At 42.7% G+C, this 16460-nt stretch overlaps 1 gene segment (V, D, J or C); it reads right to left on the bottom strand.

Moving 5' to 3' along the window:
• Positions 1 to 761: 761 nt before the first annotated feature.
• Positions 762 to 1273, bottom strand: LOC123484145. The segment is given in 2 exon segments: positions 762 to 1081; positions 1194 to 1273. Coding segments are annotated over 2 exon segments (363 nt in total).
• Between the last annotated feature and the right edge of the window lie 15187 nt (positions 1274 to 16460).

The following is a 16460-nucleotide window of genomic DNA, read 5'->3' as shown; positions in this document are numbered from 1 at the left end:
GCCCGGTTGCTCAGTTTGGTCGGATGTACAGCTCTAGGCAGAGTCTGGGTAGTTCCATATTTTTTCAATTTCCCAGTGATTGAGACCACTGTGCTCTTGGAAACTTTAAACACTCTAGAAACAGTTTTATGCCTTATGCCTCATCACAATTCTATCTCGGAGATCTACGGACAGTTCCTTGGACTTGACATGCACTGTCAACTGTGGGACCGGTACCGCTTATAGACAAGTTTGTTTGTTTCTAAATCATGTCCAACAATTGAATTGGCCACAGGTGGACTCCAATCAAGTTGTAGTGACATCTCAAGATCAAAGGGAAATTGGATGCACCTGAGCTCAATTTGGAGTGTCATAGCAAAGGGGTTTGAATACTTACGTAAATGAGATATTTCTGTATTTCATTTTCAATAAATGTGTAAAATAAAAACATTAAAATTGGGGGTCATTATGGAGTATTGTGTGTAGATGGGTGAGAAAATGAAAGGCTGTAACACAACAAAATGTGGAATAAGTCAAAGGGTATGAATACTTTCTGAAGGCACTGTATCTTTGCACTGTTATAAAGAAAATTATAACACCTCAAGGTGTACACTGCTGTTTATTGGCAATGTATATATTTATTCCCAATGTATTTATTTTTATAGAGCATTTTTTTTTATTCATATGATTATATTCTATTGAAACACAGAGGGTCATATGTGGTGCTTTTCGTTGATTCACAAGGGTATTCCGTTTTTGTACAGGTCCTGTGCTGGTTTGTATCACTGTGGGTAGCGAGCACAATAATACACAGCTGTGTCTTCAGTCTGCAGACTCTGTCCTGTTAAAGTTACTGTGCTACTGGACGTGTCTCTGGAGATACTGAACTTGTTTTTCATCTTATCACTATAATATGTGCTACCACTGCCACATATAAATCCAACCCACTCCAGTGCTTTTCCTGCAGGCTGTCCTACCCAACCTGTACAGTAGCTGCTGCTGGTTAAAGAATACCCAGAGACCTTACAGGAGAGGGTCAGAGGCTGTCCAGGCTGCAGGGTCATAGAGCCTGGCTGTGTGAGTTCAGTCTGACAGAACACACCTGTAAAACAAAACAAACAAAACAATATAGAACTTTTAGTGAATCATATTTTCCAATTATTTTACTGAATATTACTCTATTGTTTGTTCGTATATCGCTCCCCAAAACTCACAGGAGGCCCCTGCCAGCAGCACCAGCAGGTATGCAGGAAACATGGTTTGTGTTGAAGTTAGACTGGTGGGAGCTGCACTTGTTAATTCCGACTGAATGAAACACAGAAACACATGTTTCTTTATATACAGAGAGAAAAGGGGTGGAACTTTGCATACAGTTGAGAGAGTTGGTATAAGAAGAGAGTGAATCAACTAGTACCACACTAACATATTGAGTAGATTGATTGGTATGAGCTGCAACAACCTGCATTACAAACTTTGGAATCTCACGTTGTTTACAGCATCTTATTACTATAAAAACAATTATCATTGTCATCAATGTTTCTTGCAATAGCACAGAATTTAGCAATCTAACTGTTGGTGTCCCTAAAGGATCTATACTCGGCCAATTATAGGCAGGTAGCTTAGTGGTTAAGAGCGTTGTGCCAGTAACCGAAAGGTCGCTGGTTCTAATCCCGAGCCGACCAGGTGAAAAATCTGTCGATGTGCCCCCTTGAGCAAGGCACTTAACCCTAATTGCTCCTGTAAGTCGCTCTGGATAAGAGCGTCTGCTAAATGACTAAAAAGAGAAAAAATATGAAAAAATGACAAAAATATTAATTTCATTTTCATTTGTGAGATATATAAATTATTTTCAATAAGTATATGTTTTTAATATTTTATTATTTTAGATATAATTGAGCATATGACCTGTATGTGAGAGTATGGTATGTGTCGAACAGTGTGTGTTGTTGATGACTTGGTGTTGATGCTGACAGAGTGGACCATAGACTCTTTTTAGAGACATACTGAGATCAGTGTTGACCAGTTTTTTTGTATGGCATTGCAGCCTCTTGTGTCACTGTGTCTCTGGCACAATAATAAACAGCAGAGTCTTCAGTCTTCAAGCTGTTCAACTGGAGAAACACCTGTTTCATGCTATTTTTCTGGAGATGGTGAACCGACCCTGAACGGACTGGGGGTAGTAAGTGCTACAACCATCACTGCCAGTAATAGCTGCAACCCATTCTAGTCCTTTCCCAGGAGCCTGTCTGATCCAAGCCATCCAGTAGCCATTTATGTCTAAACCAGAGGCTGTACAGGTCAGTTGGTGGGATTCTCCAGTCTTTTTAACCACTGATCCAGACTCAATCAGCATCTGACTCTGAACACCTGTTGAAAAAAAGTAACATTAGAGTTAATAGCTGGACTCAAAATCTCACATAATAACAATCTGAAGGTTTTCTTATAGCAATATTAAAGTTTCCACCTGTCAGGCCTATTATCATCAGTAGACACACAGTAGTAAATGTCATGATGAACTCAGTATGATGTGTCTCTGTTCCTCAGTCTAGTCAGTGTGACTTTCATCCTCTCTGCAGTGAGATAAGTAGTGATGGAAGAGCTCAGAGTTTTGCATTGACTCCTCCTCACAGCATGGGAAGATCACATAGAGTTTATACAGTCCATGGATTACTTCACTACTCAAGGGGCACTGTTTTGTACATCTAGATGATTGTTAAGTGTTTAACTTACTTCATAAAATGTTTATCACAATTATTTAAATATTCTTAGTATAGGGTATAGGGTAGTATAGGGTATTTTGACCAAGTACTTCTTTATTATGTAAAAAATAAGACATACTGGATTCATAATGATGCTTCCTAGTAAACACCACATGTTCTGCTAACAAACATGCAATTATACTGTATTTCATGCCATAACAACCATCCAGTTAACCTAGCTCGCCCTCTAGTGGCCTGATTAGGGATGATTAGTCAAACCAATGGAAACAAACAAATATAACGAGAAGAATGCTACTAAATTATATCATTGCATCACTAGTTCAATATCACTAGTTCTGTGCTAATACTGTGATATTAGTATAAGTATTTCTGCCAGCTAACATTTTATGTTCATAAGGGGCTAAGGATTTTAGTACAGGTCTGGCCCTGGTTTGTATCACTGTGGAGCCGTGCACAGTAATACACAGCAGTGTCTACAGTCTGCAGACTTTGACCTGTTAAAGTCACTATTACATTTACATTTACATTTACATCATTTAGCAGACGCTCTTATCCAGAGCGACTTACAAATTGGTGCATTCACCTTATAGCCAGTGGGATAACCACTTTACAATGTAATTTTTTTTTTTTTGTATATATTTTTTTGTATGTTTTATTAAAAAAACTTTAATAAAATGTTTTTTTATATTTTATTTTATTTTATTTTTTTTGGGGGGGTGGGTTGGGGTAAGGGGGGTAGAAGGATTACTTTATCCTATCCCAGGTATTCCTTAAAGAGGTGGGGTTTCAAATGTCTCCGGAAGGTGGTGAGTGACTCCGCTGTCCTGGCGTCGTGAGGGAGCTTGTTCCACCATTGGGGTGCCAGAGCAGCGAACAGTTTTGACTGGGCTGAGCGGGAACTATGCTTCCGCAGAGGTAGGGGAGCCAGCAGGCCAGAGGTGGATGAACGCAATGCCCTCGTTTGGGTGTAGGGACTGATCAGAGCCTGAAGGTACGGAGGTGCCGTTCCCCTCAAAGCTCCGTAGGCAAGCACCATGGTCTTGTAGCAGATGCGAGCTTCAACTGGAAGCCAGTGGAGTGTGCGGAGGAGCGGAGTGACGTAGAGAGAACTTGGGAAGGTTGAACACCAGACGGGCTGCGGCATTCTGGATGAGTTGTAGGGTTTAATGGCACAGGCAGGGAGCCCAGCCAACAGCGAGTTGCAGTAATCCAGACGGGAGATGACAAGTGCCTGGATTAGGACCTGTGCCGCTTCCTGTGTAAGGCAGGGTCGTACTCTCCGAATGTTGTAGAGCATGAACCTACAGGATCGGGTCACCGCCTTGATGTTAGCGGAGAACCACAGGGTGTTGTCCAGGGTCACGCCAAGGCTCTTCGCACTCTGGGAGGAGGACACAACGGAGTTGTCAACCGTGATGGCGAGATGATGGAACAGGCAGTCCTTCCCCGGGAGGAAGAGCAGCTCCGTCTTGCCAAGGTTCAGCTTGAGTTGGTGATCCGTCATGCTCCTAGCAGGGTCTTTGAAAATGCTGAACTTGTTTTTTAGTGAATCTTTTAATCTAATCGTTCCAACACCCCAAATATGAGTACTCCAAAGAGTACTCAGAGATATTACAGGAGAGGGTCAGACTGTCCAGGCTCTATGGCCATTGGGCCTTGCTGGGTGAGCTCAACACCACAGTGCACACTTGTGAAAAAGAAAACAATTGACGACGATCCAAAGTAACTCAGCATTACTAATTAGTTGGGCTTTTGAAATAATAATCCTTAAATTCTTATTTGTGTGTTTCTATCCTTCCAAATGGAGAGAGACTCACAGGAGGCAGCTGCCAGCAGCAGCAGAGATGCAGGGAACATGATTTGTGTTGAAGCTGAACTGGTGGAAGATGGTCTTATCTACTCCAACTGAGTGAAGGACAGCTAGATACTCCTCTTTATATACAATGCATTAGGAAAGTATTCAGACCCCTTGACTTTTCCAAATTTTGTTACGTTACTGCCTTATTCTAAAACGAATTAAATGTTTTTTTCCCCTCATAAATCTACACACAATACCCTATAATGACAAAGAAAAAAACTGTTTTTATTAGTTTTTGAAATATCACATTTACATAAGTATTCAGACCCTTTACTCAGTACTTTGTTGAAGCGCCTTTGGCAGCGATTACAGCCTCGAGTCTTCTTGGGTATGACGCTTACAAAGGTTGGCACAACTGTATTTGGGGAGTTTCTCCCATTCTTCTCTGCAGATCCTCTCAACCGCTGTCAGGTGGGATGGGGAGTGTTGCTGTACAGCTATTTTCAGGTCTCTTCAGAGATGTTCAATCACGTTCAAGTCAGGGCTCTGGCTGGGCCACAGAAGGACATTCAGAGACTTGTCCCGAAGCCGCTCCTACGATGTCTTGGCCTTGTGCTTAGGGTCGTTGTCCTGTTGGAAGGTGAACCTTCGCCCCAGTCTGAGGTCCTGAGCGCTCTGGAGCAGGTTTTCATCAAGGATCTCTCTGTACTTTGCTCCGTTCATCTTTCACTTGATCCTGACTAGTCTCCCAGTCCCTACCGCTGAAACACATCCCCACAGCATGATGCTGCCACCACCATGCTTCACCGTAGGGATGGTGCCAGGTTTCCTCCAGATGTGGCGCTTGGCATTCAGGCCAAAGAGTTCAATCTTGGTTTCATCAGACCAGAGAAACTTGTTTCTCATGGTCTGAGAGTCCTTTAGGTGCCTTTTGGCATACTCCAAGCGGGCTGTCATGTTCCTTTTACTGAGGAGTAGATTCTGTCTGGCCACTCCACCATAAAGGCCTGATTGGTGGAGTGCTGCAGAGATGGTTGTCCTTCTGGAAGGTTCTCCCATCTCCACAGAGGAACTGTGGAGCTCTGTCAGAGTGACCATCGGGTTCTTGGTCACCTCCCTGACCAAGGCCATTCTCCCCCGATTGCTCAGTTTGGCCGATCGGCGAGCTCTAGGAAAAGTGTTGGTAGTTCCAAACTTCTTCCATTTAAGAATGATGGAGGCCACTGTGTTCTTGGGGACCTTCAATGCTGCAGAAATGTTTTGGTACCCTTCCCCAGATCTGTGCCTCGACACAATCCTGTCTCGGAGCTCTACGGACAATTCTTTCGACCTCATGGCTTGGTTTTTGCTCTGACATGCACAGCCAACTGTGGGACCTTATATAGACAGGTGTGTGCCTTTCCAAATCATGTTCAATCAATTGAATTTACCACATGTGGACTCCAATCAAGTTGTAGAAACATCTCAAGGATGATCAATGGAAACAGGATGCACCTGAGCTCAATTTCGAGTCTAATAGCAAAGGGTCTGAATACTTATGTAAATAAGGTATCTGTTTTTAAATTTTTATACATTTGCAAAAATGTCTAAAAACCTATTTTTTGCTTCGTCATTATGGGGTAGTGTGTGTAGATTGATGAGGATTTGTATTTATTTAATCCATTTTAGAATAAGGCTGCAATGTAACAAAATGTTGAAAAAGTCAAGGGGTGTGAATACTTTCCGAATGCACTGTAACAAGGTTTATGTTGAAGCTGCAACTTTTCTTCACCAACTGAGTGAAGGACAAATAGACACACCTCCTTATATACAGAAAATAGCTTATTTGCATAGAGGTGAGGGAGTTGGTATAAGAGGAACATGAAGAAAAAAAATCTAAATTGTGTATATTTGTTATAAACTGCATCAACCTTTATTACTGACTCAAATGAAATACAAAATTCTGTGAACTTTGTACTGTCTCTTTATTTACATTATGTTATTAAAATCAACACAATTATTATTGTCATCAATGTGTCTTGAAATGTCACAGAATATAGTAATCTAAATGTTGGTGTCTCTCAAGGATCTATACTCGGCCCATTACATATTTAAATGTGTATTATTAAGTTTACTTCATATTCTTATCCAAGTGGCAGGTGTTATTTTAGATTGAATTGAGAGTATAACATGCGTATGACATGGTATATGTTAACCAATGTGTGTTATTGATGCCATGGAGTGGAACATAGAATCATAGGGCCAGTTTCCCAGACACAGATTAAGCCTAATCCTTGACTAAAAAGCACTTTTAAAGTTTTAAAAGCACTTTTAATTTAGATTCTCTATTGAGAATGCTTTTCAGTCCAGGACTTGGCTTAATCTGTGTCTGAAAACTACCCCTAGAAACTTTCATACTAAGATCAGTGTCCACCAGTTTTTGAACAGTGCTGCAGCCTCCATGTGTCACTGTGTCTCTTGAGCACAATAAGTCTTCAGTGTTCAGACTGTTCATCTGGAGATACACCTGCTGCTTGCTATTGTCTCTGGAGATGGTGAACCAACCCGTAACTGACTGGGAGTAGTAAGTCTTGCCACCACCATCGTTAATAGCTGCAACCCACTCCAGTCCTTTCCCAGGAGCCTTTCTGATCCAATAATTCCAGTTGTTGCCACCAAATCCAGCATATGTGCAGGTCAGTTTGTGTGATTCTCCAGGTTTCATAACTACACATTCAGACTGAGTGAGTGTCTGACCATGAACACCAGTGGAGACAAAGCAACATAGAGATAATACCTTGACTCAAAAACAAATTGTTTACATAAAACCAGTCTTAAAGTGTTTACCTGTCAAACCTATAATCATCAGTAGTAAAGCAATAGTATATTTCATCATGAACTGTCAGAAGTTATGGTGTGCCCCTGTTCTTCAGTCTACAGTAGTCAGTGCTTCAGTCCCTCTCCTCCACTCTGCAGTGAGATAAGTAGTGATGGAAGAGCTCAGAGTTTTGCATTGACTCCTCCTCACAGGGTGGGAAGATGGAGAGTCAGAGATTGGGAACAGGTTCATTTGAACTGAAAACTTCACTTATCGTGACAGTGAGTTAATTTACATTTTAATAAGGGGGGAATGAATTACAGTATATTGATCCCTCATATAATAAAAACCATTCAGTTCACCTTAATATAATAATAATAATAATAATAATAATAATAATAATAATAATAATAAATAATAATAATAATAATAATAATAATAAAATAAATAATATGCTATTTAGCAGACCTTAACCCAGATCGCCCTCTAGTGGTTAAAAGGAGGGGTGATTAGTTAATCTGTACTGCATACATATAGACAGAATACACCACACAATAGGCACTATGCACGCATCACTTCCGCATTGGCGTAAGGATGCTTGGGCATTTCCGGTTACCGGAAAAAAACATTAGACAGTGACAGTACACCGTTATGATGGCAGAGATTAAGTTTACAAGGTGTTTGCTGGAGTTGCCTAAAGTATCTGTTAATGATATACGGAGGGTCGACACCACGTAGCAAACTGGATAAAGGCTTCAAATTTTAAGTTTCTTATTTTCTTTGCAACTTTGAAGGTAATATGCTAACGCTAGCTAGCCTGAGCTAGAAGCCTTGCTTTGGTGTTTTAAGTCATGACTCCGTCCTGCTTCAGGTTAATCATGCTTTAAATAAAGTTTAATCATGTGTATATACCTCTCACTTCATGTGTTTGTACTTTTATGAAAGTATCAGGTAAAAACAGGGCTACAAATTAGATCTCTGTGAGAGCCCACTGCTACCACTCAATGAAGAAACTAAAGCCACCACACCAGCTGAGAGTAGGACTAGATTAAGTGACACGTTCAAAGTTCTGTTGAACTTGTTCAAGGTTCTGTTCAACACATGTTTTACTCGTTTAATGTTACCACAGCTTTGATTGCCATTGCTAAGAGAACACTTTAGAACTTTAGTGGTTTTCACGACAACAGTGGTAGCCTAATACAGACCAGGGTAGCTGAGTGGGAATTGCCATGCTTTGTTCTTGGGTCTGTTGTAAACAAATTGGAGTTTGGTTTGAAATGTAAACAATAATGAGATTACTACTTTTCCTGACTTGATGACTGCAATGACAGTAACATATTACATTTACATTTTAGTCATTTAGCAGACGCTCTTATCCAGAGCGACTTACAGTTAGTGAATACATTATTTATTTTTTCATACTGGCCCCCCGTGGGAATCAAACCCACAACCCTGGCGTTGCAAACGCCATGCTCTATCAACTGAGCTACATCCCTGCCGGCCATTCCCTCCCCTACCCTGGGCCAATTGTGCGCCGCCCATGAGTCTCCCGGGTCGCGGCCGGCTGCGACAGAGCCTGGATTCGAACCAGGTTCTCTAGTGGCACAGTTAGCACTGCGATGCAGTGCCTTAGACCACTGCGCCACTCAGGAGTATATTCCACTCAGCTATTCTTCAAACTGCTGATGTTCTACTCAAAACTGTCCTGTCATCTTTACTTCTTTCTTTATAAACATATGGCCCAACTTCCTTGCTTTTGTACTTGATGTTTCTACTTTTCAAGAGGAATTAGGAGCAAAACCTTCACTCTACTGTTGTTATTGGTACTAGGCTACAATGTTGCACCACTCACCTACTGCTCTGCCAATACTGTTTGAAGGTAGGTAAATGGCACAAGACAATAGGTAAGTGGTTGGAGACAGTATAGCCAAGTGGTGCAAGACAGTAGGAAAGTGATGCAGAAAGCACCAAAGTGACACGAGACAGTAGATAAGTTGCTTACACCAGTAAAAAGTAGAAAGAACAAGTTTTGCTCCTACTCCTGCTGCTGTAGACCCTCGTCTTTCAAAACCCATTAAATTATGCTTCTGTGTATTTCAGATGACATTGCGTGATTCACAGCCAGTTGTGCTTGTTAAAAGCTACTGTTCCTGTGTGGCTGGGTGTGGGATATGCAATCATTTGGTTGCATTACTATATCAGACTGCCCATTACTCTGAATGTGGCATGTCTGTTGTCCCTCCTGTACTTTCGTGCACTGAAACAGAGCAGAAGTGGCATAAACCACGAACAATGGTTTGTATCATTTCAATACCAGACAGTTGTGTCACATGCATACTAGCATCTCTCCTAATACCATCTCATAAATAAATAGGGAGTGAAGCCAGGACCTGTGGATGCCATGGTTGTAGTGAAGCCCAAACCAGATGCTACTCCGGCAAGCGGAATTAGGTATGCAGAGTCCAATTAAATAGGCAGACTACAATGTGTTAATAAATAAATGTTATTAATCGCTTTTAGATTCTGGTGTATCATCGGATCATTCATGGTTTCTGTGTTGGGACGCTCGGTCCTTTCCCAAACTCCGGGCCGTGGGGCTGGAAGACTGAAATTGTTCCATTGAAACAGCACTGGAACAGCTCCCTTCTTCAGACGTCTGCGCCCAGCTGGAGTCGGAGGCTCTATCACATCTTCACTTAGAAAGTGTCGGCTGCAGACTCGTGTGTTTGTTGTAAGAAAGTTGACTCGTCGAATGTTAATCACCCACCGTTTATGTAATTCACTGTCTTTGAGAAAAATTAAAAAATAAAACAGAAGAATTGCATCTGGCAGACACTGTAAATTGCTGCACACAGCAGTGATGGCTGGAAGAGCTGTCATCCCATTTTTGAAAGGACACTTTCGTACGTTTACACGTCATCGTGTTATAAGTCAAGACGAAGTATTACAAGTAAAAACATTAACATAAACATTAAGATAAACAACAACAACAACGAAAATTCACAGTTTCGGATGTTTTTGACGACAAGCATTCAATGCTAGCATACGGTAGCACAGCATTCTACGATAACCGGAAGTTTACATCCATCCTGAGATTTAACCGAAAATACGTCATGTGCATATCGCCTATTAAAAGGGAAACATGATGCTAATCATACTTCAAGGCTAGGTAACATAAACATAACCACATGTAACATATGGATTTGCATTAGCAACCACATGTAACATATGGATTTGCAAACATTTTTTAGTTATTACATGAAACAATCAGAATTCCGAAGAATGCCGAAGTCATGTCGGAAAAGCTTTTTCCAGGGTGTGATATAATATGGAAGACCCAGCAAGCCAGCCTATTCCCTATAATGTAAACTCCAACAGAAATAACTTCAAATCTATAAATTCAACTTAAACCAAATTGTTTGCACTCATGACTACTGGTTTCAATTACATTTTCAGGTAATTTACAAGCAAATACTTTATGAATGTATTGTTACAAAACAACTTTCAAGGTTGCTAGCCAACTATCCTGCTAATGTTAGTTCTACTAGCCCGCTAACGTTAGCCCTACCAGCCTGCTAACAACACATAGCTTACAGCTACATTCAAGTAAACGAAAGTTTTGGGAAATACATAACGCCATCCAACCAGTTATCATCTAACGTAATCAAAGAATGTTAGCTACATGTATATGCAGTTATCTTAGCCAGCAAGCAAGCCAGCCAGCCAGCTAATATTAGCTATTTAGTCAACTATTAGCTTAGCCAGCCTAGCCAACCACCATTGTTATGGTTGGCAAAGCCAGAGCACAGCAACTGCAGACCAGCTAGAACACAACTAACACAACAGAAGTAAAACATAACCGCAGATCAAAAGCAAAAAGAGAGCAGAGACTTACAGATTGATGGATGGGGCCCATCCGATGGTAAAACTTTTAAAAGAGTGCAGGCTGAGATAGCTACCAAAGCGAGTGAGAGGCGGGCATTTCATCGGGCCGAGGGAGAGTCAGTAAGGGAAATCCAATAGCTACAGTCGTGGTCAAAAGTTTTGAGAATGACACAAATATTAATTTTCACAAAGTCTGCTGCCTCAGTTTTTATGATGGCAATTTGCATATACTCCAGAATGTTATGAAGAGTGATCAGATGAATTGCAATTAATTGCAAAGTCCCTCTTTGCCATGAAAATGAACTTAATCCCAAAAAAACATTTCCACTGCATTTCAGCCCTGACACAAAAGGACCAGCTGACATCATGTCAGTGATTCTCTCGTTAACACAGGTGAGAGTGTTGATGAGGACAAGGCTGGAGATCACTCTGTCATGCTGATTGAGTTAGAATAACAGACTGGAAGCTTTAAAAGGAGGGTGGTGCTTGAAATCATTGTTCTTCCTCTGTTAACCATGGTTAACTGCAAGGAAACACGTGCCGTCATCATTGCTTTGCACAAAAAGGGATTCACAGGTAAGGATATTGCTGATAGTAAGATTGCACCTAAATCAACCATTTATCGGATCATCAAGAACTTCAAGGAGAGAGGTTAAATTGTTGTGAAGGCGACTTCAGGGTGCCCAAGAAAGTCCAGCAAGCGCCAGGACCGTATCCTAAAGTTGATACAGCTGCGGGATCGGGACACCACCAGTGCAGAGCTTGCTCAGGAATGGCAGCAGGCAGGTGTGAGTGCATCTGCACGCACAGTGAGGCGAAGACTTTTGGAGGATGGCCTGGTGTCAAGAAGGGCAGCGAGGAAGTCATTTTCTCTGATGAATCCCCTTTCCGATTGTTTGGGGGCATCCGGAAAAAAAGCTTGTCCGGAGAAGACAAGGTGAGCGCTACCATCAGTCCTGTGTCATGCCAACAGTAAAGCATCCTGAGACCATTCATGTGTGGGGTTGCTTCTCAGCCAAGGGAGTGGGCTCACTCACAATTTTGCCTAAGAACACAGCCATGAATAAAGATTGGTACCAACACATCCTCCGAGAGCAACTTCTCCCAACCATCCAATAACATTTTGGTGATGACCAATGCCTTTTCCAGCATGATGGAGCACCTTGCCATAAGGCAAAAGTGATAACTAAGTGGCTCGGGAACAAAACATCGACATTTTGGGTCCATGGCCAGGGAAACTCCCCAGACCTTAATCCCATTGAGAACTTGTGGTCGATCCTCAAGAGGCAGGTGGACAAACAAATCCCCACAAATTCTGACAAACTCCAAGTATTGATTATGCAAGAATGGGCTGCCATCAGTCAGGATGTGGCCCAGAAGCTAATTGACAGCATGCCAGGGCGGATTGCAGAGGTCTTGAAAAAGAAGGGTCAACACTGAAAATATTGACTCTTTGCATAAACTTAATGTAATTGTCAATAAAAGCCTTTGACACTTATGGAATGCTTGTAATTATACTTCAGAATACCATAGTAACATCTGACAAAAATATCTAAAAACACTGAAGCAGCAAACTTTGTGAAGACCAATACTTGTGTCATTCTCAAAACTTTTGACCACGACTGTATATAGCGAGAAAAATCAAAGAAATATAGATTCCAGACGTCAGTCAGCTAGTGTGCTAGCACTAGGCCAAGGTGGGAAAAAGTTACATAACTCCCGTAGTCTAACTTCACAGATAACATGCCGAAAAGTTGACAAAACAAAAAGGAGAACTGATGAGGTACTACACCATTAGAGCAAGCAGGAATGATTTTCTCTTTGTTTTGAGCCCATGCCAAGAAGGCACCAGAGCATGCCGTGCTAATGGGTTCCCACTAGATAAGACAACCACAAATTCCGTGAAGAGCATGAGGATGCTAAAGTTAACCAACTTGAGCTAGCTACTGAGCTAGCATACGAACTCAGTAGCACAGAGTAGATTCTCCAAATGACGTTGGAAAATAGTGCATTGTGGGTAGTTTAGAAGACATCTGGAAATAAGGTTAAAAAAATATAATAACCCCAAAACATAACGACACTGAACAAAAATATGAACACAACATGTAAAGTGTTGATCCTATGTCTCATGAGCTGAAATAAAATATCACATAAAGCTGCCTCCAACGTCGTTTTGGAGAATTTGGCAATACCTCAAACCGGCCTCACAACCGCAGACCACGTGTATGGTGTTGTGCGGGCAAGAGGTTTGCTGATATCAATGTTGTGAACAGAGTTTCCCATGATGGCGGTGGGGTTATGGTATGGGCAGGCATAAGCAACTTTCAACTAACACATTTTCATTTTATCGATGGCAATTTGAATGCACAGTGATGCCGTGACGAGATCCTGAGACCCATCGACGTGCCATTCATCCGCCGCCATCACCTCATGTTTCAGCATGATAATGCACGGCCACATGTTGCAAGGATCTGTAAGCTGAAAATGTCCCAGTTCTTCCATGGCTTGCAAACTCACCAGACATGTCCCCCATTGAGCATGTTTGGGATGCTCTGGATCACCGTGTATGACACCGTGTTCCAGTTCCCGCCAATATCCAGCAACTTTGCACAGCCATTGAAGAGGAGTGGGACAACATTCCACAGGCCACAATCAACAGCCTGATCTACTCTATACAGAAGGAGATGTGTCACACTACATGAGGCAAATTCTGGTCACATCAGATACTGACTAGTTTTCTGATCCACACCCCTACCTTTTTTTTAAGGTACCTGTGACCAACAGATGCATGTCTGTATTCCCAGTCATGTGAAATCCATAGATTAGGGCAGCCTTTCTTAATCACAGACCTGTTAATGGTGGGTCGCGGCGTGTCAGAGTAAATGTATTATTATCTCATGAATTACTGGAATTGATTTGGCCAAGTGCATCTGTACTCTTTATTCAGTGCGCTCTCTGCTTAGCAGCTGTCTCTGCTCAGTTTGGCAGCTGCGCGAGTGGGAGAGGGAGATGCCTGTGTGCTTGAGGTTTACCAGATCTTTTTTCTGCAGTTTTCTTGAAGATCACTCCGCGACACACATGATGCATCGTTGTCATTCAACAGCAGATGATGCGCTGTCAGCCACTGACTTGTCTTTCCCATTCGCCATCACTCACCACTGTCATCAAATGGACTCATGCTAGCCACAAGTTCTGACTGAGATCAATCATAATGAAACGCAAATATAGCAATGAGGTTCTTTCTCTTAGTTTCATACAAACTTTGAGAAATAACGAGGAGCGCCCACAATGTGTTTTGTGCGGGGAAGTGATTAGTAATGAGTCTCTCAAAATGAACAAATTAATAAAATGACACGTCCTGACCAAACATCCACAGCATGACGGTAAACCCAGGGAGTTCTTTCAGAACAGGGCAGAATGCTTTAGGAAACAGTGCTTCGACAGTGGAAAAGTAAGTCAACTAGCAAGGCATTGTTGTCATTTTATAACAGGTGATGATAAGCAGAAATAATGGAGTACTAACTCTCATAGTAGTAGATGCGAGTTTCTCTTTCAAACAATCCCCTGGCCTTGTACACAGCTAATATCTAACATTAGCCAAATCAAGCTAGCTACTGATAGTGCAACCCTTAGTAACAGTACAGATGAAGATGAAAAATGATCAGGCCTGTACATCTTACTGTAGAAATTATTGTTGCAAACTAAAATACAAGTAATAATTTTTATTCTGAACTGGAATAAACTGTGTGATGTCACGAGAGGCTGTGTCCTGGAGGGACGTTACATCCCCCTGAGGTGGCTGCAAACCCAGACAGCTATGGCTCCATCTGCTGGTATGGTCGGGAACTCCAACCCTCTATGGCCAATCTTCCCACGCAGCTGAAACCAATCAGGAGGTGATGAGCTGAAGGTTTGTTGAAGGGAAGAGACACGGTCTCGAAGCTGGGCTCTCTGGAGGACAAGAGTGCTGCACGTCCACTTCCATGAGGAATATAAGGATTTGGAGATACTTACCTTTGGGAAATACTCACCTTTGGATATATGCACCTGTGGAAATACGTGTGGGACATTTGGAAGGACGTTTTGCTGGGTTGGCCACTAGCTGCAACGTGGAATACAGTAAGACTGGGGAAACGTTATTTGAGCGAGGGAGAGTTATGATTTTGGATGTGGAAGAGACATCCCTGAACTGTTAACCCTTAAAGAGCCACCAGAGAACAGAATTGTGTTATACTTTCGTTAGTTTCCCAAGACCTTTAATAAAATCCTTGGTTTGGTTGAACCTGGTCTCCTTGCACTACTTGAGCAATCCCGCTGAAAGCTGTGTAGCCTCTCGTGACATCACAGATGGTGGAGAATACGGGCACGCTCAAAGCTGTTAATAGTGCATGTCAGAGGAGGATACCGAAGGTTTGATCACCCAGTTTTCCAAGTTGGCCGTAGGCTCCCCGCCGACTGAAATGGAGGACATATTGAAAGCCCTTGTTGCTGGCCAGCAAGCCCAGATGCAAGCAAACGTGGCTCTCTTGGAGGAGCAAAAGAAAGCCAACCTTCTGAAGGCAGAGGAATTGCAGTTGCAGAGACAGAGGGTTGTCCAAAATACCCGCCCAATAAAGGCAAGTGACTTTATATCTAAGATGGGAGCTACCGATGACATTGAGGCATACCTGCATGCATTTGAGGCCACGGCCACTAGGGAAGCCTGGCCCAAGCAACAGTGGGTTGGTCTGTTAGCCCCCCTTTCTAACCGGGGAATCGCTGAATGCTGTCCGGGACCTGGGCCCTGACCAGGTTACTGACTATGATGCCCTGAAGTCTGAGATCCTCAGCAGATATGGACTCACAAAGTTTGGTATGGCCCAGCGCTTTCACGGCTGGACCTTCCAACCAGACCAACCTCCTCGGGCGCAGATGCATGAACTTGTCCGAATCGCAAGGAAATGGCTGGATCCGCAGAGGAATACAGCAGCGGCGGTGGTGGAGGCCGTTGTGGTGGATCGTTACTCACGCGCCCTGCCTTATGAGGCAAAACGGTTCATCAGTCAACAGGCCTTGACCACGGCTGATCTGACCGTGGAAGCTGTGGAAAAGTACCAGGCCACAGCGGAGATGCTGAATGCTTCCCGAAAAAGACCCCAGGAGTGCGGCCCCACCACAAATGGGAAGAACCCGTCCAAAGGACCCCAAGGTCCTCGAACCCAGCCACGTCAGGACTTATCCCGGCTCCAGGGGGGAGCCAGAAACCAGGCGGGTCCAAGAAGAGTACACCAGGAGGGGGAAA

This window comes from Coregonus clupeaformis, unplaced genomic scaffold (genome assembly GCF_020615455.1).
Source record: "Coregonus clupeaformis isolate EN_2021a unplaced genomic scaffold, ASM2061545v1 scaf0205, whole genome shotgun sequence".
NCBI classification, from domain to species: domain Eukaryota; kingdom Metazoa; phylum Chordata; class Actinopteri; order Salmoniformes; family Salmonidae; genus Coregonus; species Coregonus clupeaformis.
The sequence above is the reverse complement of the archived record's forward strand: the minus strand, read 5'-3'. Positions and strand labels throughout refer to the sequence as shown.